A 23124-nucleotide genomic window follows, 5' to 3' on the forward strand; every position below is an offset into this window, starting at 1 on the left:
TTTTAGTTCAATAATGTCCAAGGTTATAAATTATACCATCAATCGTTAGAATGATAATTAATACCTTATTTACGTAAGGTAAATGGACTCAGAATGATAATTAATACCTTATTCACGTAAGGTAAATGGAATCGTAAAAAAAGAGAAAAAGGGAAAGAAAGAAAGAAAGAAATTCACTCCAATTTACCACCAAGGAAATAGTAAAAAGTAACTTTATTAGGAAACCAAAACGCTAATAAAAAGAAACAACTAAGCAATTTCTAAATTTAAATTAAATTGTTACAAAAAAGTCAAAAGCTTTTAAAATGGAATAGAGTTACGTTTGACCAAACTTTATTAGGAGACTAAAAAGGTCAAAGCAACCTTAATTTGAAAATCTACGTGGCAAAGAAGCAAATGAATAATGGATTAATTGACCACAAAAAGACTTTTAAATATCTCCGAAAAGTTTTACCTATAATTACCCTAATAAATATGTATGTGTTTGAATTAAGGTCACATTTATCAAATTATAATAAAATTTTGTTGATGGATCAATTGAAATGAGCCTAAATCTAAATATAAGTGGATTGATTTTTATCACATTTACTTAGAATGGTAAATTTTGTCACGTTTACTGTTACCGTTACCTATGAGGGTCAAACGATAACTATAGCAATAAAAGTACAAAAATTCATAATCTTTTATCTGGAACAATAATAATAATGGAATGGTAACCGTCACGATGATCGTAATGATACAACGTAATTTCCAGACACAATTGGATTGAACACACTTTGTTTGTCAATCAGTTTGCATCTTTCAATTACAATTTACAACAAAGTGGATCTCATGTGTCATATGGAACACAAGTAAATAACATCATAAATAATCAAATGGGGTCCACTTTTCACGTTACCATTGATTTATTACGTTTTTACTAAGGTAAATGTGACTAACTTTGTAAGTGATTAGGAAAGTCCAAAAATGCTCTTGAAATTTTTTTACAGCAAAATAGAATAAATAAATAAGTTGGTCGATAATTACTTTGTGTAGCTAAATAAAGTTGGGATTAAATTTACTTTTAAAATATAATTCGAAACACTAGTTTTTAAATTAAAATAACTCTAATAAAATCAAGTGAACATAAATCAACTGGCATATCGTTCTAAGAATTTGTGGCTAAAATCGTCACTCTCTATTATATTAAAACAATACTAAAAGTGACTTTAATACTAAGAATTTTAAGAAACAAATCTACCTTTTCTTTTTTTTTAAAAAAAAAAAATACTTAAAAACAGTTAGGGCATGCCAAACTCACCCTAATTCAACCTTAATTTATTTGGATATTGTTAAACAAAAATCAATGCGACCACTAAAATCACAATCAACAGGAAAAACCACTCTTAAAAAAACAAGACAACGAAAGTAAAAAAATATACATATTTTTTTAATCATAATTTAAATGAAAAAACTAATTACCAATTTCTTTTAGATACTTTTATAAGAATTCACAAAAGGAATCCAGAATTTTGTATATAAAACTCAAACTTTACGTTCGAGACAATGTTTACCCTAAATTTTATAAAAAGTATTAGTTGGTTCGCGTATATTGAAAAAACATACATATTCTAAGATTTCACGAGCTCACCATTCTGGAAAAAAAAAATACTATTGACAAGCAGTTTGTGACATCAACAACAGATTATAAACGACATTTTGAGTATTTATAAAAAAAAAAATATATTATTTAATAAAATTTGATTTTCACTATACATCTAATATTATAATGTGCAAATAGGGTCACTATCATTGAACTTTTTAAGATTTCACGTTTTGTAGGAATAACTTTGAATATAATACAATTTGACAATATAGTTGTTGATAAGAATTTAATATACATCATCTTAATCATTTGTGAAAGGATATACAAATTGCTTTTACATGTTGGTTGGTGTCATTTTCAATTAAAGAATCATTCTACACAAATTGAAATTCTTAACTGTTAACTTTTCATATTTTAATGGAAAATTTGTTTTTAAATTTCTTTGACAAAGTATTAATTAACATGTTGCTAGATTTCAATAAACTAAAAAATAAACATTATTCAGCTATTTTAATATTGGGTTATCTTGAACCATCCCATATATTAGTCAATATGTTGATCCAACATCTAGATGAAAATCCAATCATTCTAATTCAACTTAGAATCAAGGGCAAACTTTTAATTGCAAAAATTCAATCCTCAAACTTATAAAAAAATTGGATCCTCAAACTTACATAATTATAGAAATTGTAATAATTATATAAGTTTGAGGGTTCAATTTTTATCATTTAGTGGTCCAATTTCTACTACTATTGTAAGTTTGAGGGTGCAATTTTAAGATTTGTATAAGTTTGAGAGTTCAATTTTACGATTGAAAGTTTAAAGGTGTAATTGCGACTAATATAATACTTTAAGAATGATTTTAGCAATTTGTTCCGGAATCAATTTAAATTAATAGTAATTTAGCCCTCTTATACTCCTAGACCATCTTTGTCTAGCTTATTCTACAGTTGGAAAGTTGACATTAGACAAAAACCTAACAAGGTAGTTGGATAGAAAAGGAATAAAGCAAGATTAAAGATTATTGTAGCAAAATGAAGCTTGAAGCAATGATCTTTGGGGTATATTTCTTTTTGGATCCTAACATAACCAAAAAAATTTACATGTACAAGAAAGCATCTCCTATCTTAGAAGTTCACACATCACTTTTGCCAGCCCTTTTGTTTTTTCTTTAAATTTTATTTTAAGAAAATGAATATTTTTACTTCTTCATTTTGAAAAATAGTTGCATTTAGTCTTTAAGATTTTCAAATCTACCCTTTTTAGTCATCAAATTTTTCAAAATGGCTTTAAAAAGTCTATGTGTAATTTATTATTATTATTTTAAATGCTAACATGACATTTGAAATTCAAAATAATAATTAAAGAAGAAGAGTGAAGGATGGTAGAATGAGAAGAGAGAAGCGAGAAGAGAGAGAATATATATAAATTTAAATTGTTACATGAAGATGGGAAACTTTTAAACTTATTTTTAAAAATTAAGGGGGTATTTGGGATAAGGAGTTGATTATTATAATTCTAAGTTACGGGTTATAATGGTTTGTGTTTGAATTGTAGATTATTTTAATTTGAGTTATAATAATGTGTGTTTGAGAAATAAACTATTTTAATTTGAGAAGGATATAGTAAACACTATAGCAAAGGAAAAAAAAATTATGAATGTAAAATAATAAAAACTATAGCAAATGGGAGTTTTGAAATAGTATTGTAGCTAATTAGAAAATACAAAATAGTATTTACTGTAGCAAGAGATGGTTATTATAATCTTAAGATAGTCCTTGCCCCAAACGCACCCTTAGATACTACATTTTAAAACTTTAGGAGACAAAATACAAACATTGTAAAAAACTCAAAGAAATCTTTTTTGTTTTTAAAAAAACAATTAATATTATTGTCTGCCAAAGTATTTAGCTCAACGATAATTGAGCTGATTTTTTGATCTCCCACTTTCACAGTTAGTACTAAATAAAAAGAATAATAATGATATTATTGCCTTAAAGTATCCTCTCATCAATCTCAATATTTTGCTTCAATGTCTTTTTTATTTTTTTATTTATTTTTTTTAAAAAAATTAAAAATCTGATATCAGAAAATTGAGAATGAAATAGACAAATCATTTTACATGTTTTTCTACCTTCAACAACCTGCCTTCTTCTTTTCTACAAAACAACAACAAGAAACAACCTGCCTTCCCTTCCATCACATGATTCTAGTTTGTCAGACTAATTTTTTACCCACAAAACAAATTAAAAACAAACAAAATAATAATAATAATAATAAAGCAAAGGAAGTGTGAATGTTCTGCCAATAGATACTTTAATCACGAGAAAATGAAATATCTCAAGTATTAACAATCATAGGCAACCTTACGTGCAAATAGCGAAGTATGGCAGTTGAAGCAATGAAATAACCTTCCTTCAGCTGAAAGAGACACCATCTGATCGTTCGTACATGCTTTTGCAGTATTCTCAAAACTAACCTACTGGTGTTATTTCAAAACATACAATATGTTAAAGTTAAAAATGTATCTTTCCAGCTAAAACATAAAAGAATTACATACCAAAAAGAGAATGGATCTAAAGGTTCCTGAACAACTTAAACCGGCTCTACATGTTCAATATTTAAAGCAGGCAGGCCAAACTCTGTAAAGTAGCTATTGGTAGCATCAGCAGAACGGTCTCCATTTCGATCTCCCTCCCACCTTAAAGGTACCAAAGCAGCAAAATAAAATGTTTTCTTCCATTGTCAATGTAAGAAGTGATCAAGCTGATTCCACAAACTTCGAAAATTAAAGAGTGTCGTCTGGCATTGTCTGTGGATATATGTAACCATTTCATTCCCTGTGAAGGAAAATCCAGTTTCCAAATCATTGGATCTTCCACCTCAAAGTCTATTATCTTCTAGAGTTCAATTGTCCTTTACTCCTTTGAATCCAGAGGTGTTCTAAACTACCTGCTAGACTTGAGATCAATTTTACGTCGAAGAACTTAAAAGAACTAAAACTGAAAGTGGATAAACCATCGCCAACAGGTAAAATGATATGAAAGTGGATAAACCATCGCCAACAGGTAAAATGATATCAATGTCCCCATCCTCAAAAAGAGTATCAGGACCCAGAAAATTTCCGTTGTTGCTTATGGGAGCAACTTCTTATTTCTGCATTCATGAAAAAGGCAGTCGGGGTATCTGGGTTCTTTCCATTCTATTACAGTTACTTTGGCTTCTAAAGTCATTGCGGATTAATGCTACCACCTAAACAACCAAGCTGCATGTAAATGAATACAATTTTATTCTATGATGAGATGCACGGTCTCCTCTCCTTTGGCATGCCGAGACTTCTAAGGTTACAAGCCAATTCCAAAAGCTAAGAAACATCAATCAATTGGTAGAAATAAACTGAAAACACCAAACAAAAATAAAAGGAGAATCAGAAACGTATACAAAGATATCCCAGTTGTATGCAATACTATGCATGCATAGTTCACCCACAAGGCCACGACCCACACCAACAATTATATCTATAATTCCAAAGTTTCACAAACTAGAAACGAACCTACAATTTCCAAATAATGAAAAAACAATGAAGAAAAATGTATAATAACAGTCGTTTATAATCACAAAAAAGACAGGAAGGTTTTTTATTTTTCTCTATCCTTCTTTTTTTTACATCAGTGAGTGTCCGGACCAGCTTGTGTACACCTCGACCAATCTTACAAGACAATTCTTCTGACTCTACAACATTTGGATGTCAAAAAAACTCGTAAGATATTAAATCCTAAGTAGTTGGCCACTATAGATTGAACTAATTTTTTCTACATCCTTTATTAAATCCATGGCCCTTATTGACTAATTGGCTAACTCATGATGGTTGACCTAATGAATTAGCGGCTATGTTGCTAAGTGGAAACAACCAGGCAGCCAAAGTAAGATCTCATCCAAGAGCCTTGATAAAGAAAGACTAAAATCTATTACATAAGGTTATAAGATTATATGTGTGTAAAAATCATAGCTGATTAAATGATTGTACTAGTCAAAGAATAGTTAATTAATTAAGATCAACTAATCATGTTAGTTTTAGATAACAGCCATATTCTCAGAACATGTCCAGTAGCAGTTTCAAGGGTGCTCTATCAATGTGCAGCAGAGTTCACTCAACTCCTTGATGTTTTCTTTTCTACATACAAAGTTCTCAACATCTTCTGACCCCTTAATGAGTTTTTACAACCAAGACAACTTTCTGATGCTTAGTATCTCAGTAACGTGACAAGTACGAGTTTTTAACCAACTTTGCCAACAAGCTATAGAGTGTTCTCGCTAAAACGATGGCCATATACAATTCTACAAAAGCATAAATTAGAGTGCTCTCACTAAAGTCCCTTCCTACATTGCTAAGTGTACCCTGACGATTAAAAGCATCAATTATAGAGTGCTCTTGCTAAAATGATAACCGAATACAATTAAATAAAAATCTAAATCATTCAATGGATTACTATTATCGAATGAAAAATCTCAATAAGTACCAATTCAATGCAAAGATAAATCACTTACTTTCTGAGAATCATATAGGCCAATTCACACTTGTTGTCAATGTCATAAATCAATCATACTTCATATCCTTTACCTAGGCAGTTTAGGCAACGTTGTACCCTGCAATATCAAATGATAAAGTAAATAAACAACAGTAGTGAGGAAACACATCACCACCAGAAAACATAAACCAAAGGAATTTCCACCCAGCAAGAAATTTTCATAGAAATGGGCAAAACTTTACCTATTACCCTTTTGTGTTTATAATCTGTTAATTTCAATACAGGAAAAATTAGAGAGAAAGCTTTAGAATCTCAACTTTTTGAAGCGATTGTTTTGTTTTAACTTAAGAAAAGTTATTCCTTCTTCACTCTTTGCCAACAAACTACACACACAAATATCTCTAGGGTTCAGCATATTTTTCATAATCCGCATGAGAATCTGGATAAGAATTGACATAAACATAGAGTCTACAGAGTAAATCACAAAGAATGCAAATGCCATTAATTTAACCCTGGAAAATTTTAACTAACAGCAGCTGGGGAAATCAAAAGGGGTAAAACTATAACCTGTTTCCCTCACAAGTCGGGCACACACAGGGGTTCATGGCAATAGGATCAGACAATGGCGACCACTGAATGACAGCATTTCCTTGGCATAATTTGCATATATAGAATCCTTTTCCTCTACAAGCCTTGCAGGGCAAAGCAATCTTTCTCTGCAGAGAAATTGAAAATCCCAATAGAATAGTATTAAAGAACTATTTTAGAATTAACGAATCTTCTTTCAACCCCAACATATACCTTTAGTTTAGAAAAGATGTAATCCTAAAGAAAAATGAATTACCCGTTTGGCTTCAGCGGTGAGACGAAGCGTTTGAATAGTGAGAAAAGAAGCGAAGTTGAGAGTGCAAATTCCGCCGAGGATGACGGCGGCGCCGGTGAAGACTGTTCGCAATTGCTTCGGTATCATTTCTGGTGAAAGAGAGCGTTGAGAGAGTCGGGTGGCGGAGCTTGGCGCGAACCAGATAGAACAGAAGAGATAAAAGAGGGATTCTTTTTTCCTTTCCCATTTTATAGGGGATAAAATGTTTGAAATCTCAATTTTACAAAATTGTCCATGAATATTCTCGTAAAAAAAATATAAAAACAATAATTTAAATTATTTAAATTACTAAATATTTTTATGTTTTCGAAAACAAGTTAAAATATTTACTATTTATATTATATTCATGTTAGTGACATTTTATTGCTTGTGTTTCTTTAATGATTTTTTACGATATAATTAAAATATCGGTTCACTCCTTATGTCGATATTGAACTCATAGAAATATAGAAATATCTATGAAAATATTGACATGTTAATAAAAATTTAACACCATGTGTACGACATACAATGATTGAAGTATAGACGAGACATCAATATCAAGATTTTGATTTTATGGATATATGGATGAGTATTTTTGTAATTACAAAAAATTATTTAAATTAATAATTAAGTTTTTCTTTACTTCCAAACTAAGTTATATATTTTTGTATTAGTGTATTAATATAAGGTTTTTTTAATATTTTATGGACAGAAACTACATGTGTTGTACGTATTTCATAATATTGAATATGAAATATTTATTGTATAAATTGAAATAAGAGTCTTATAGATATAAAATGTAATAAAGTAAACTTGAGTATTTGATGAGAGAAAAAATCGAGAAAATTATCGAATGATGTTTTCCCCCAAAACAACTTTTTTTTAAAAAAAATCAGTTTATATATTTGATATTAAGATAACAAACAAACTTCTTTAAAAAAAACATTTGCATTTATAATGAGAAATCTTTAGAATAAAAGATATTTCTATGATATCAATAACTACTATTGGAGTTCACTATTTTTTTAATAAAAAAAGAAAAAAGATTGTTCAATATAAATCTCCTTTCCTTAGCTAGTTTATGACTACACTAGTTAAAAGAAAACAAAACATATAAGATAAGAAGTTATAGTGAACGATAAAAGAAAAAATAGTTTAACAGGGTGGCTAGAGAATGTAAAACATAAACATAGCATAGAACAGGTGCACCATAAATATATATATAAAACGTTGGAGGAAATGTCTAACTATCGAGGTAGAAAAAGAAGAAAACAAAGTCGTTAATGAAATATTAAAAAAAAAAAAAAAAAAGAAGTCTATGGGATTAGATTGATGAAGATATTTCACAATTTAGTTCATTTATAGAGAAACTTTAGATTCAAAATATAATTTGATTTAATCTTAAATCAAATCTCAAAATTATTAGATATAATGAAAAAAATCTTTTGTGTTTAACGTGGATCATTCTTTTTTAAAATTGTTATGCATTTAACTTGAATATAATGAGATAATAGAGATATTGATTAAATACTCTATATCGATGTTGAACTCTTCGATTAACAGATATATCGATGAATTGACAAATATTTTAATCTATGGTGAGATATGATATAAGTAGGGACTAATTAAGTCCATTATCTAAATTTTTGTAAATTTAAAAGTGCAAAAACTAAATCAATACAAATTAAAGTTCAAGAACTAAATTATTAGGTCTCTAAAAGTTCAAAGATCAAGAATATTTTCAAGCCAAATTATATTACATAAAAATTAGCATGTAGAATGAAAGATAAATTTTATAGCCTTGAATTTAAGTTACTTAGGGCACGTTTGGTTCGTAATCCGAATCTTGTTTTCAGATTCACTGAATTCAGCGAATATTTGTTTGCTAGACAATCAAAATTCTGTTTCTGAAAAGTATTTTCGGATTCTGTGATCCAAACAGTTTAAATTTTGAAAATAACATTTTAATGTTTTCATTGTATCCGGAATTTGAATTTTGAAATTTAAAATGCAGAATTATATTAAATAAAGATAAAAGTATTTAAAACTATACTATATCATGTTATAAACTCAATTCAATCTTTTAAAGGTTAAAATAAATATTACGTACTATATTATAAATTAGGTTAAATTCCAAATTTGGTCCCTATGATTTTGATTAAAATTAAAATTTAGTCCATATAGTTTTAAAATTTAGAATTTAGTTTCTATTGTTTGATAATAATTTCATATAGAGTCCCCTTATTTGTTAAATCCTCTTAAATAGTCCCTACATAAAACTATTTATGAGGCTTTTATCAAACCATTGATGGTAAATTCTAATTATAAACTATAAGAACTAAATGTTAACTTCTTCCAATGATTTGGAACAAAAATTTTAATTTATCCTATAAATTATATAATATTACATAATAATAATTATACAATTTGTTTTAATAAAACCATGTTCATAAATAAAATTAATAATAATATATTGTCAACTAATATTTAGTGGGTAACTACTATATAGTTTGCAATTGTTTAAATTATAATTCAATTTCTGAATTCTGCTACTAAACACATATCTTAAAACATGAAATACAACTTTGTTTTCATTTAATCCCTTATTTTCAAATTTCTGTTTTTAAATTCTCTACCAAACAACTCCTTAGAGTTTTTACTTCTCTAATGTTTTAATCGATGAAATCAAAATACTACAAAAATAAAATAGGAAGACTACACCTATCTTTATATAGTTTATTCAATGGTTTAACTACAATATTCTTTTTTTTCTTCTTTTAAAAAAAATTTAAACAATTTCTAGTCTTGTGATTGGAGTGAAGTCCACAAAGATAAACAAGAGACCGCATCCAAATATTGCTCCAAAAAAATACCATACCACAGCACAACTCATCCTTCAATACCTTATACCACAGCACAACTCATCCTTCAATAAAACGCAAGAGTTTCTTAAACCAAATGCTAACAAATATGATATAAGCTAAATCTCAATCCTCTTGATTCTCTCATTCTTCATCTCTTTCTTTCTTATTTCCACATTCAGAAACTAAAAGTTGCTAAAACTACGTACAACGGATGCTTTTAACGTTGAATGACTAAGCAAACTAATCAAAAAAACAATTATAACCTTGAAACTACAAGTTGGACAAAGAACTTCTACCTTTGTTCAATTCTGATCCTTCATTATAGACCCACGAAGAGATGAGATGATGAGCTATTGCGAATGGCCCGGGAACAAACATTGGGGCGAGTTCACCACTTTCGACATTAAAATCTGAAGATAAGCTCTGTTGTCGCTCGACCCCTTTACACATTTGCTCAACCTTTGCTGCTGCAGTTCTTTGAGCCTTCTCGTATTCCGCAAACGTCAAAGCATTCCTCACATCTTCTCTACTGTGCCATTGAGCATCTGAACCAAGCTCAAGAAAAGGTCAGAAATCCATAATCAATGATTTCACTCTCTCTATACTTTTCTGTCAAGTCACAATATGCTGCAGACTAATCATACTCAGAGGAAACAAGAAAATACCCAAAATTCTACATACCTTCTAACTCTCCCTTGTCCACATTTATATCAAATGATTTTGCATATGCAAAGAAACCGATCATCAACTGACATGGCATATTACTTGGACCAACTGACAACAAAAAAAAAACATATAAATATATGAAGTTCTCTGAACAGATAAAATGAGTAGCAATGCAAGAAAATGAACAACTAATATGAGCATTCCTACCCAAAAAAAAAATAATAATAACAATAATAATCAATGTTAATGTAGAGTGCAGTACAATATATGCTTGGAAGATGTGATACCTTCTTTTATAAGATAAATAACTTCTTATAAAGAGGAGACAAAGATGATATATCAACCTGCTCGAGGACAAGGGAGTTACAAGAAACTACTCCAAAATTCAGATTGCAATAAAGTATTAAAGTAACAAAAATCTTGGAGAGAGTAACAAACATCCACTAGTCATCCTACTCCATCGTTGTCTTAAAGTGTCCGATGGTGTTTGAAAGGATGGCGTTGTAGGAATTTCAAATAACCATGAAAATACTAAGTACTAATAACAACCAAAATCATAAAAGAGATTTTTCCTTCAGTTGTGAAGATGATTGATTTTTTCGTTTCTGCTTAGCCTCTCCAAGAGTTGAAATTCATAGTTCACACAAAAAAGAATTGACCTTTTTGTGGGTGGGGTTTGACGACTAAGTCCTGAGCTCTATCACCCAAAACTTGCCTATGATATTAAGCAAGTTGGCTCGGCTCTTAATTTCTCTATTGTTTCCGGATGTTCAGAAGAGAAGGTTCCCTTCAATTTCTTAGCTGTTCCGTTATTTGCAAACCGAAAGAGACAGAAAGCAAAACAAGCTAGACAATCTTCTCAAGAAAACTACTTGTACAATTGATCTTAAGAACACTAAAGCTGTTGAAATTGTTGATTCCAATCAACCCAAAAGCTAAAAAGCTTAAACTAAACAAAAAACAATACATAGAAATAAATGAATAATGTTTGATCTTTATGGAAACTTCTGTGCAGAGGCTAAAGCATGGATACATGATATAACAAAACAGTGAGAGAAGCAACATAAAGAAAAACAACATTTCTTAAGTTGTACCAGGCCAAGGCTGAGAACTATGGTAGACAACTTCCCCTAATTCAATGCCCGTCTCCTCCCATGTTTCTCTTTTTACTGCTTCTTCTAAGCTTTCTCCAGGCTAAATCCCCAAACATCAGAATCAACTATTAATTTTTACTACCATAAGATTGTCCTTCTATAAGATTGTTCAATGATTAATCAGTAAAGTACCTCTATAAAACCAGCTAGGCAACTCCACATCCGTGGAACAAATCTTGATTGTTTACTCAAGAGTGCACGATCATTTTCTCTATCAATGACTAGCATAATGACTACCTGTCATAGACCATTGATGATCAGAAGTAGAAAATGACTCTCTCAAAAAATCTATCAAATTTGATAAATTCTTTGAGGGGTGGAGTGGGGAAGTGTAATAATAATCTTACTGGATCAACACGAGGATAAACCTTCTTCTTGCACGAGGGATTAGAACATTGCTTCCGTTTTCCTGCTTCCACGGGTACTGTTTTTCCTCCACAGTGTCCACAAAATTTGGACACATTGTGCCATCCTAGCAACGCCCTAGCCTGATCAAAGTTTAAATAACTTAAGAAAGAGTGTAAAAGGACAACTTGAAGAAATCAATTAGTTCCCAAAGTGTATGCATATGAATTGATTTACTGAATTCTGAATCATTTTTTTTATATACGGAAATGAAACTCAACCAGAAGGAAAGTTGGCAAAACATAGCAAATGTTCATAGGTTCCAGATCGACTATTGAAATTTTGACATTATCCAAATCAACACTAGCTTACTTCAATAACCACCAACCCGACCAACATATCCTCACTATTAATGAAGACTTAGAACAGAAACAAAAACTAAACATCATTGCAATGTCAACAAATACAGACCATATAAATCTTCAAACTTGATGTTAAATCACCAACCAATCCAACTTATACTTATGGGTTACAGAAAATTTAATATTGTTAATACTTCAACCATCTCTCCTCTTCCCTGTGAGTTTGAATTTTTGAAGAACGTCTAAAAAATGGAAATAAATATTGATTGGGAAGGAAATTACATTATAGGAGTTCTAACATATAACCTCCTGCTTTGTTACCATTTTAAATTACCAATCAATCCAAAAGCTTAAGCTCATGAATTACAGTAAATTCAATTATATGATACTTCAACACCTGAAAATGCACAGCTAAGGCTAATACAGTCACCTCCATTAATTCTCAGCATTTCCACCACAACTGAATTAAAACTCCATTCAGATAAAGAAAATAAAGTCCACAATGTAAATGAAGAGTTGAACTAGAATCATATGAAACTAAAACAGCTTCAATACAGAGATGACAAGTAACAACAAGAAGAAGCACTCACATGACCAGCAATAGCCAATTCTCCCATTGCACGAGCATCCGCCCAATCTGCAGCCACCATGAGAGTTCTAACCTCCACAAAGCAGAGTAACTTGCTCGCAAATTCAGAAACCAAACCGTCCTCACTCGAAACATCAATAGCCCAATAAACAGAATTCTCTTGATCCAAAGAACCCAAATAGACGAATAAATCCCCAGTCAATTCAACCGTCGAATTGGAAAACAGAGCCTTGAAATCAGCCAAACCGATCCAAGCCAGATGCCAGGTCGAGGGGGAATCATTAGGTCGCGCAGTGGAGGTGGCCAATGGTCTGCCGTTCCTGAAGGGCAAGACCTTAAAATTGATGGAAGATGGCAACTGGGTGTTGTTCAAAAGTTGGGAATTGAGGGATTCGAGAGCTGAAGAAGAGGAAAATGGGTGTTCTGGTTTAAGGGTTTTCAACTTGATGGGGTTGCCGGCGAAGGCATGAGAGTGTAAATTGATGGACATTGTAAGAATTGAAGTGGAAGTAGAGACGGATGGTGATGATGGATTGAAGGGATTGTGGGAATCGAAGGATTTGTGAGAGTTGTAATGGAAAGGAGCTGTGGAAATGAGAGGGGAAACTGAAATTGATCTCATTTGTTTGGATCTCTAAATTTCACCCATGGAATTGGGGGAAGCACACACCCAGAGAGCGCGCCAACGGTTGGTTGGTACCATTAGTAACACGTGTCGCGGTTGCTTTATTTTAAAAAAAAAATCAAAATTTCAAGGAAATATACTTTGCTTTTCCCCCATAAGTTTTGAAATTAAGTCACCTTTATCCTGTGTGAAACGTAATAAATCAAATATAATCTGAAAAATTGACTCCATTTGAATTTTTTTTGTCTTGTTTATTTGTGTTTTGTGTTCGTACTGATATTTGGACCCCACTTCTAAATATATAATCAAAAAGTGCAATCTATTTGAAAAGTAGAGGATGATCAATCCGAATATGTTTGGAAATTACGTTACCGTTAACATTATCGTTACTGTTATGACACTATTACAACAAGAGAGCCACAAAATCTATCAAAATTATGTTATCTTTACCATTACCATTACTGTTTGACTCGAAAAGGTAACATTAACGATAACGGTAACAGTATATGTGACAAATTCATAATTTTAAGTTAATATGAACAAAAACAATCCAATTACGTTTTCAATTGTGGTCCATTATGTTGATGTATCAATGAAATCCCATTAAGATTACATCAATTTTTATTATGAATGGGCAAATGTGACTTTAATTTCTAATTGGTCCTTAGGTTTTAAAATGTTACACTTTTAGTCTTTAAATTTTGAATCTGATTTCAAATTTCAATTTAGTCTCTATGTTTCAAAATGTTAGAATTATATCATTCAAATTTGAGTTTTGTTTTAATATGGTCTCTAGATTTCAAGATTTACTCTTTTAACCTCAAATTTTCACTAAATATTCATTTTCTATCTTAAGAGTTAATGTCTATTAACTAATTTAAAATAATGGCAAGAATTATAATTAATTACATGAATATTTAAATCAATTAATAAATATTAACAATAGAAAGTGAATGTGAATCGAGATGAAAAATACAAATCTCAAAATCTAGAGATCAAATTGATACAAAACTCAAATTTCAAGTGTAGAATTACAATATTTTGAAACAAATGGATTAAATTAAAACTAAATTCAAAATTGAAGGGTTATAAACTTAATATTTTAAAATCTAAGGAATAAAGAGAAACTTATGACCAAAAAGGTTTTTTTTTTTCTTCAAATTTTCTATTTTTCCCCTTTGTTTTAATGTTTGGCCTAAAATGTTAATTTCTCACAATTTTGTGATTCAATTTTGGTATTGAAAAAGGTTTAAACTAATACAATAAAAATAATTATAATACATAATTAAGAAAATTCTTTGAAAAGTAAATTTTAAATTATAGAAATTTTAAAGCAGATCAAACAACAGAATTTAAATTTTAATAAACTAATAAACCTTTACAACTTTCTTTTTGCGCATGACAACTAAACCAAGCAAATTTAAGTCAAGTGCACGTTTAATCTTAATCGATGATGTTCATTAAGTAATGAGAATAATAATAATAATAAAAAATCATAGTCAATTTATTGATTTATTCTGATTATGGTGTTTATCAAAATTAAGAATAAGAACAAAATAAATAACTTAATGTAAATTTAGCAATTTCATTCTCGTTCTTTATTCTTTTAAATAATGGTCAATCATATTCTGATTCCTTTCTCGAACTTTTTTTTATTATTATTTTTATGTATTTCTATTGTCTCTTCAAATTCCCCTCCATCATTTTAGACCTTAAAATCGATAAAAATAACCTAAATTTCAAATTTTCATACTTTACTTAGTTAATAGTTTCAATAACATCCTCTCTCTATATATATTCAAGAACCCTTACTTACCTTTACTATTAGTACTTAATTTCAAAAATAATTCTTAACTTTCAAAAGTTACATTAGTACTATTAATCTTTGAAAGAAAAAGTTTTAAAAATGTTATTAGGTCATTCACAAAAGAGTATAATACCTCCCCTTATACTTGTAGCCATAATATTAAATTTTCATTAACATGTCGATATTTCCATCGATATTACCACATTTTCATGAGTTCAACAATCAACATAAGTGGTGGACCAATATTTCCATTGTATTGTAGAAAAATCAAATATATAAAATAAGGACTAATGTATACAATAACTACCCCTAAACTCTGTATTTTATATCAAAATATCTTTGAACTTTCAATGTTTCAAAAATATCCTTAAACTTCTAAAATTGGTTAAAAAAATACTTTTATCGTTAGTTTTGGATGAATTGTGATAAAAATACTCCTAAACTTTCAAAAGTTTCAAAAATACCCTTAAAAAAATTCAAAATTTGCATTACTATTATAATGAACGGAAATTGTTAATATTGTTTTACTTCTCTATATTTTATCTTTTTCTTCCTCCTCTTATTCAATACCATCATATTCCCTCATTTAAATTTTGTTTATCTAAAATAAATAAATAAAGTTGCACACAAAAGTAAGCATCAATAACTTTATTACTTAAATACTTTAACAAAGTTGTAGATTAGTAGTTAAAAGGAGATCTTGATTTTAGAATTTTGTGCGATTTTGATTTAAGACTTAAATATTTAAATAAAATTGTATTTAAGAAAATTTTAAACAAATTTATCACCATACTAATGTTACAAAGTACAAACATTTTAAACTTTTTTTTAATATAGAATTATTTATGCAATGAGGTATCAATGATTTCTATTTATATACTATTGGTGAAGGTATTTTTTAACATTTTAAAGTTTAAAAGGCAGTTTCGAAATGGATAAAAGCTTAGGGCTATTTTTGAAATAAAACTTTAATGATTTCCATACAAAATTAATGGTAAGGGTATTTTTTTTTAACTCTATTAAATCACTTATTGGTCCAAAAGTTAAGCTAGTGAGTAAAGATAAATTTAATTATATATCATTTAGGACTACAAAAAGAATGATAAATTTTAACTTTTCAGGTATAAAAATAGAAAATTAACATTTCATTTGTAAAAATGATCAAATGAATTAAAAATAAAAAAATAAACGAATTAATAAAAGTCTAAACTACCCCTAACCGTACAAATGAAATTGTAATTGACTTATTAAGAAATATTCGTAACACCTAGAGACTATCGGTTTGAACATAGCACTGACCCCTTCTTCAACCAAGTTGCCATCATTTTACTCTCCGAAATCGGCTTCTCCACCAACAATAGTGATACCTCCGACTTGAATTTTGTCTCAATCCAATGCTCCGTCGGGCGTGGCTCCCTCTCCTTCCACCAATACTTCACATTTAGCTTCGACTTCGGCTCCTTCTCCACCGGCTTCATTTATTGCTCCTTTGGAGCCATTAATGACTAGTCCAATTCCATCTTCTTTTATTTCAACTCCTCCATACACGTTCCATCGCTAAACTCAACTCCTAACAATGGTGTTATCACGAATAGAATCACTGTCTCTAAATCTATCATCATAGTCATAATTTCCTCCACCTTACTATTTTAAATACGATTGGTCTGTTTTCATTATTTGTTTTGAATTTTTCAAATTAATTTAAAATCATGATATTTGATTGTATAAAGTTTTCAAACTAATTAAAAAATCAAAATGCAAAAACATAAAATAAGTTGAAAAAAGATTAAAAAATCAAAACAAATAAATAAAATGATTTGAAAAAAATAGTTTAGTTTTGATATTTGAAAAAAAAGAAACAATATGATTTTATGAATTAAAACAAGGGAGATATTTTAGGAGAAAATAAAGATGTATGATAAAAAAAACTTGCAAAGGAAAAAATTAGTTGCACTTTAATTTGAATGAGGGTTATGTAGTCATAATAGGTCTTTTTGAAAGTTTTTAGCCATACTTCCGATGAGATCTTTACATGACCTACAAATCCACTATAATTAATCTCCAAACTACGCCCAACAAATACATTTAACTTAAAAACAAATACACTACAATTGAAAATCAATTAACCAATCCAACTAAATCGCTTTTGAACTTACTCAAAATTGTGTAACAATACTTTTTCTTGTTCTAGAACCAAAATATCAGTTTAGAAAGTGAAAGTTGGACTGATAAAAGCTTTATGTAAATAATTGCATTCATGAAGAAAGAAACGATTTAGATTCGAATATGTAAATCCCAATTAAAAATTGATGAAAATCATCAATTGAAATTGCTAACCAATTATGATATGGTGGTAATGTCAATCGTGGAGATCTCATGAACAAAAGAGAAACAAACAATATTTGACGATGGTGCATCCTTCCTTGATCGAATTTGTCAAGATGGGTTTAAGACCTCAAGACAAACTAGTTAATACCAACACCGTCCATATGGCCTACCTTTTCACAATGACACGATAGGAATCACTTTGGAAAAAAGAGACTTTGCGACTTGAACTCTTGGTCGATTATTGATTAACTTGGGTATTTAATCTATGCACCCATGGATTTGATCGATTAAGTCAATCTTCCAAAGTAAACTTATCATCGATTGAGAACAAAAAATAAAATCAGTAAAAAAAGATAAAAATTGAAAAAGATGTGTTCGAAGTAACAGAAATTTCAATAAATCGGAAGTCATGATAGTGGTCATTTTCATCCCACTCACCCTTGAACAAAACTCTTAATTGTTGAAAGCTAAGGCTACGTGTTATATTCTAATATTTTATGTTTGAAACAAAAGTACAATAAATATAACGTTCAAAATAATTTAAAACCCGTGAATCTTGATTAAGATTTATAGAAAATATAATAAAAATAACAAATCTTAGTTAGAATAATTAATATAGTATGATATTTTAAATTTCAAAACAAGATTTTAAAATTAGTTCATGTACAAGATTTGTAAATTCAAAACAACTACTAAATCTGATTCGAAAATTCAAAACAACTATTAAATGGCGAGATTTATGAAAAATTATCCACTTGAAATGATGATCTTAGTTGACGTTGAAAGTTTGGGATAATAGAGATGTTGACGTTCTTGCATTTTGTTATAATTTAAAAGAATCTTGCTTTTTGCTATTTTTTCAAATGATAGTGTAATTTTGTTATATACCTAATTATTTCTATCATTTAATACTCCTCTCACTTGTGGACTTGAAATAAAAGAATCTTATCCTCACTTATGGGCTTGAAAGAGGAATCCTATCATTTAACACTCCCCTCACTTGTGGGCTTGAAATATGAAGAAAAACAAACGATTGAAAATTATTAATTAATTATTGAAAATTAATTAGTTGAAGGCAACACAGCAAGAGCTTGAACCTTCATGGACTACTTGTTCATATTGAAGAGAGAGAGAAAATACTATCTATAATTTCTCATTCATCAAAAGAATTTTCTTCAAATACAAATATATATAAGTGGAACTAAAATCACATGACACACAAGTGACTAACAAATAATCAACTTATTTACAACATCTGAAAAATTCGTTTTGAAAGTTTATAGATATTTTTGAAATTTTTGAAAGATCAAGAATATTTTTTTTATCCAAAGGACGAAAGTGGAGCAATTCTTATAATTTAGCAAAAATAAATAACAAAATTTCATTAATATAAATATAATATAAATAATAAACTGGTTACTTTTTAAAAATCATAAAATGTTTATTTATTAATTAATATTTTATTAACTTGTCTGTTTTTATAATTTTCAAAAATATCCATTGTAATATTCAATATTTTATTGATGTTTCTATCGAAATTTTCATAAAAGTAGAACTTTAATACTTCCTTCAAAATCAACATTTTAACCTTGCTTGTAGCCAGCCAGTAACTATGAATGACTCTCCTCTTCCTCCCTTCTTAATTTCTAGTTATCATGGGTAAAGAAAATAAATAAAAAACGTAGTCTACAGTTTGTATGAAAAAAGATGCTGAAATATATTGAATTACATTAAAAATCCAAACTAGTTTTCTATGGGATATGAACAAATATGAAATAACAAAATAAAACAAACAATATGATATATCTCACTCTATCTTCTATCCATATTCCCAATGAATACTCAGCAAAACTCTCTCTTTTTTTTTTTTTTTTTTTATTGATAGAGAGAGATTTTTGGGAAATCTTTATTAACTAGGTTAATTCTATCATTGATCTTTATCTAATTTTTCAATTTTCATCTTTTTCTTGCTTTTTCTTGCTTTAACTCTCTTTTTTTTTTTTTTTTTTTTTACACTCCTTTCATCTAATTCAGAAAACCAGACCCAACCCAACTCCCATATTGAAACTAATCAATTGAATCTCAGCAAACCAACTTCAAAAACTAACTAGAATAAACGACTTCAACTGCAAAAAACTCAACCCTCCATTTTGCTTGTTGGGCTTGGTGATAGAGGCAAATCATCGAGCCAATCAGCATAGATTCGATTTATCTTCTTGGGTCCTTTCCATTTCAGCAAGCACGGCTTCACCTGGCCGTCCAGTAAGGCGGAGGATGGAACACTAGTTGCCAAACTCGAAGATGCTTCCATGGTCACAATTAGAGGCTTTACATTGAGGGCAGCACTAGATGCTTCCCCCTCACGTCCAAGAGATAGTTGTAACTCTGATTCAATAATAACAATCAGCATATCTCGAAGTAGTATGCATTAATCATTTATCACAGATTCACAACGTTATTAAAAGCTTCACATAGCACAAAACATGAATACTAAACAAATGATCCAAACTGAACATTGTTGGGTTAACAGTGAAGATCATTCAAGGCATATCATATGATTTTTTTCAGTTCATCAAATGGCTAATCAGAATTCTATTCCACATGTTATAACCAACTATTGGGTCCATTCAGATAAAAAGAGAAGCAAGAGAGCTATCAATACCAGATTGTCCATGAGCAAAATGGCACTTATCACCAAAGGGGCAATGGCCTGTAATCTCCCATTTGGTGCATAACTTCGTCTTCCAGAATGAAGGCCTAGCATTTCCATTAGCTCGAAGAGCATCAGAAACAGAAGAAGAAGTTGCCCTGCTAGGTTCAGGATAACTAGAATCACTTCCATTCATTAATGGAGTTCCTGTAGTTCCAATACTTATAGCTGAACTCTCCCTAAACCTACCTAAATCATCTCTAAACTTAGCAGGATCTTCATGAAGAAAATTACACCTATCTCCATAAGGACATTCCTCCCCATTATAAAACTTCCTACACAGCTTCAATTTCTGGATTATCTTTTGATCATCATTCCAATTGCTTACCGATTGATCATCCTCCCTTATACCAACAATTTCTTGCCAATTTGGTGGTGGTTGTCTCATGTCTTCAACACCATGAGCAAAGTTACAACTAGCACCATTCCTACACAAACCAAGCTTAAATTTTGCACACATCCTTGTCTTAAAAAAGATATTACTTATTCCTTTATTCACTGGAGCATTTGGTGGGTGCACCCTGGAATTCAAGGATGGACTTGAATAAGGAATAGGACTAGATTGGTTTTCTTCAGAATTTCTAGCTCTTTTAAATGGAGGCTGTTGTACTTCAAATTGTGAGTGTGGATCAAATGGATCATTCCTAGGAAACTGAGACCAGCAACCAGAAACATCGCCATTAGCAGCACCATAAGAATGCAGAGGCGGCGATAAAACAGAGGCTCTCATATCATTGAAACTCATCTTCTAAAATAAAACCCAGTTCGCTTTAATCAATCAGAACAATGAATCAACAACGTATAGTGAGAAATTTTAATCAGAAGAACAACAAAAGTAGAGAAATCAATATCAAAAACCGCAACAGAATAGAGAATACTGAAGCGAATTGAGTTCAATTCGCTAAAGAAACAAAAGGGTGTGTTTGAAATAATAATCAAAACAGCGGAAATCAAGATCAATGGAAGAAGGAATCAAAACAATGGCGAAAGTGAAGGAGTTATAGTCATATATTTATATAATATGAGGTTAGAAAGAAAAAAACAAACTGAAGGAAAACAAAGTGAATGAAGAATCAAAAACCCTAGCCGCCAAGGAGAAATAAAAACCCTAATGGAAATCAGAGATTGAGGAAGGCCAAAACCATGGAATCTTCTGAATCGCCACAATGGAATTTTGTAAGCGAGTTGGTCAAAAGAGCAAAAAGGAAAATATAAAAACCTAAAGCCCTAAACCCTAATGCGCTAAGAAAGACCTAATTTTAAGGGAAGTTAAAAAGAAAAGAACTAACTGGAGATGACATGGCACCGGATTTTCTGTGGGTCCCATTTTTAAGTCTCTTACACGTGTCGCTCCTTTCTTTTTTGAGTTCACTCATTTCTTAAATTTAATATATACTTATATTTCTTATTTATTTAATTTTTTTAAAGAGAATTTTCTTTGCTTTTTTTTTTTTAAGCAAAAAGAGAAGTTTATTTCTTATTATGTTTAAAACTTAAAAAATTTTAATTCTATTTTTTCATATTAAAATCTCAGTCAATTATTCTTTTCTTTTTCTTTTTTTTAATCTTTTTATTTGGAAGGTTTTCTCCATTAACACTTATTTATTAAGTAAATGTTTACAACTGATATTTTACGATTTTCTTCATTACATCTAAACTGGTTGAAAAAAAAAAAAAAAAATAGTGAAGGAAAAAGAGATTTGCCTAGTCTATTTTTTTTAAAAAAAAAAAAAAAGTGAAAATATGGTCTAGTCTAATAAAAAAAAGTTTTTTTTTTTTTTTTTTTGTATGGATTACCCATTTTTCAGGTGCCCCGTTGGAAATCAAACGAAAATTGGCCTTTTGCCTGCATCGGCACCATGTGAGTTTACCTTAAATCCACTCGATAACCTGCATGCTAAGAGGTCACTCGATGCACGACACACAAATTATTTGCTCCACGATGCTCGATAAACGATGGCCTTCACTCGATGTTCGCCTCATCATCCTTGATCTACCATACACGATCCTCGATCACTCGATGTACGATCCCCGCTCCTCGATGCATGTGTAGGCGCACATTTTTGCTTTTTCGATGTTCGACACATCATCCTTGATCCCCAAGCACGTTCCTCGTGTTGTGAGTGGTGTCCTAAATCCCTTGTAATCTCGTAGTTTGTAAACTCTATATAACATATTGTTTGTAATAAATAAAGTGTTATTTATTAGCATATGCTCAATCCAATAAACTAAGATCCAAGGTTATTTTCATGTAATTTACAAGTATGTAGAGACATACAAGTGGATCTTGTTTAAATCATAACCTAAATGGTCTATAGTATATGGATAAGGCCGGTACCTTATCCTAGTAACACTATGGATATGACTCACTTTGTAGGTGTTACAAGTGTTGTAAAGTGCTACAATTGATCTGATTCTGATCATTCATGTGGAGACATGCGTACGGGGTATCCTATACAAAGAGTTTGTATAAGACCGAACCACGAAATAATTAGTCTCTTTATATAACACCGTTAATAATATAGACTTACATTTCACTAGGATGACCATAAGTAACATGACCTGAATCATGAGTGAGTTATGAACTCCTGCTCATGAAGGCGGTCCTTTGATTTGTATGGGTGAGAGTGGCCAGATTATCAACTCAACAAGCCTACCATTTTTGGGATTCATCTGACTGGGGAGCTGGGAATTC

General features: G+C 30.2%; 3 protein-coding genes across 3 annotated transcripts; all 3 read right to left on the bottom strand.

Moving 5' to 3' along the window:
• Positions 1–4987: 4987 nt before the first annotated feature.
• LOC120079492 lies at positions 4988–7156 on the bottom strand. The gene is made up of 4 exons (XM_039033695.1): positions 6959–7156; positions 6682–6830; positions 6134–6232; positions 4988–5317 (listed from the first exon to the last, which is right to left on the bottom strand). Exons 1-3 carry the CDS (start codon positions 7082–7084, stop codon positions 6187–6189), a joined length of 321 nt encoding a protein of 106 aa, XP_038889623.1. The 5' UTR covers positions 7085–7156; the 3' UTR covers positions 4988–5317; positions 6134–6186.
• Positions 7157–9835: 2679 nt separating this feature from the next.
• LOC120079006 (nudix hydrolase 19, chloroplastic) lies at positions 9836–13645 on the bottom strand. Its single transcript, XM_039033167.1, has 6 exons — positions 12961–13645; positions 12011–12151; positions 11796–11900; positions 11604–11703; positions 10525–10617; positions 9836–10388 (listed from the first exon to the last, which is right to left on the bottom strand). Exons 1-6 carry the CDS (start codon positions 13579–13581, stop codon positions 10114–10116), a joined length of 1335 nt encoding a protein of 444 aa, XP_038889095.1. The 5' UTR covers positions 13582–13645; the 3' UTR covers positions 9836–10113.
• A 6067-nt stretch (positions 13646–19712) lies between these two features.
• LOC120079987 (zinc finger CCCH domain-containing protein 39) lies at positions 19713–21658 on the bottom strand. The gene is made up of 2 exons (XM_039034496.1): positions 20382–21658; positions 19713–20104 (listed from the first exon to the last, which is right to left on the bottom strand). The coding sequence occupies exons 1-2, from the start codon at positions 21172–21174 to the stop codon at positions 19857–19859; spliced, it is 1041 nt and encodes a 346-aa protein (XP_038890424.1). The 5' UTR covers positions 21175–21658; the 3' UTR covers positions 19713–19856.
• Positions 21659–23124: the final 1466 nt, after the last annotated feature.

This window comes from Benincasa hispida, chromosome 6 (assembly GCF_009727055.1).
Source record: "Benincasa hispida cultivar B227 chromosome 6, ASM972705v1, whole genome shotgun sequence".
Taxonomy (NCBI): domain Eukaryota; kingdom Viridiplantae; phylum Streptophyta; class Magnoliopsida; order Cucurbitales; family Cucurbitaceae; genus Benincasa; species Benincasa hispida.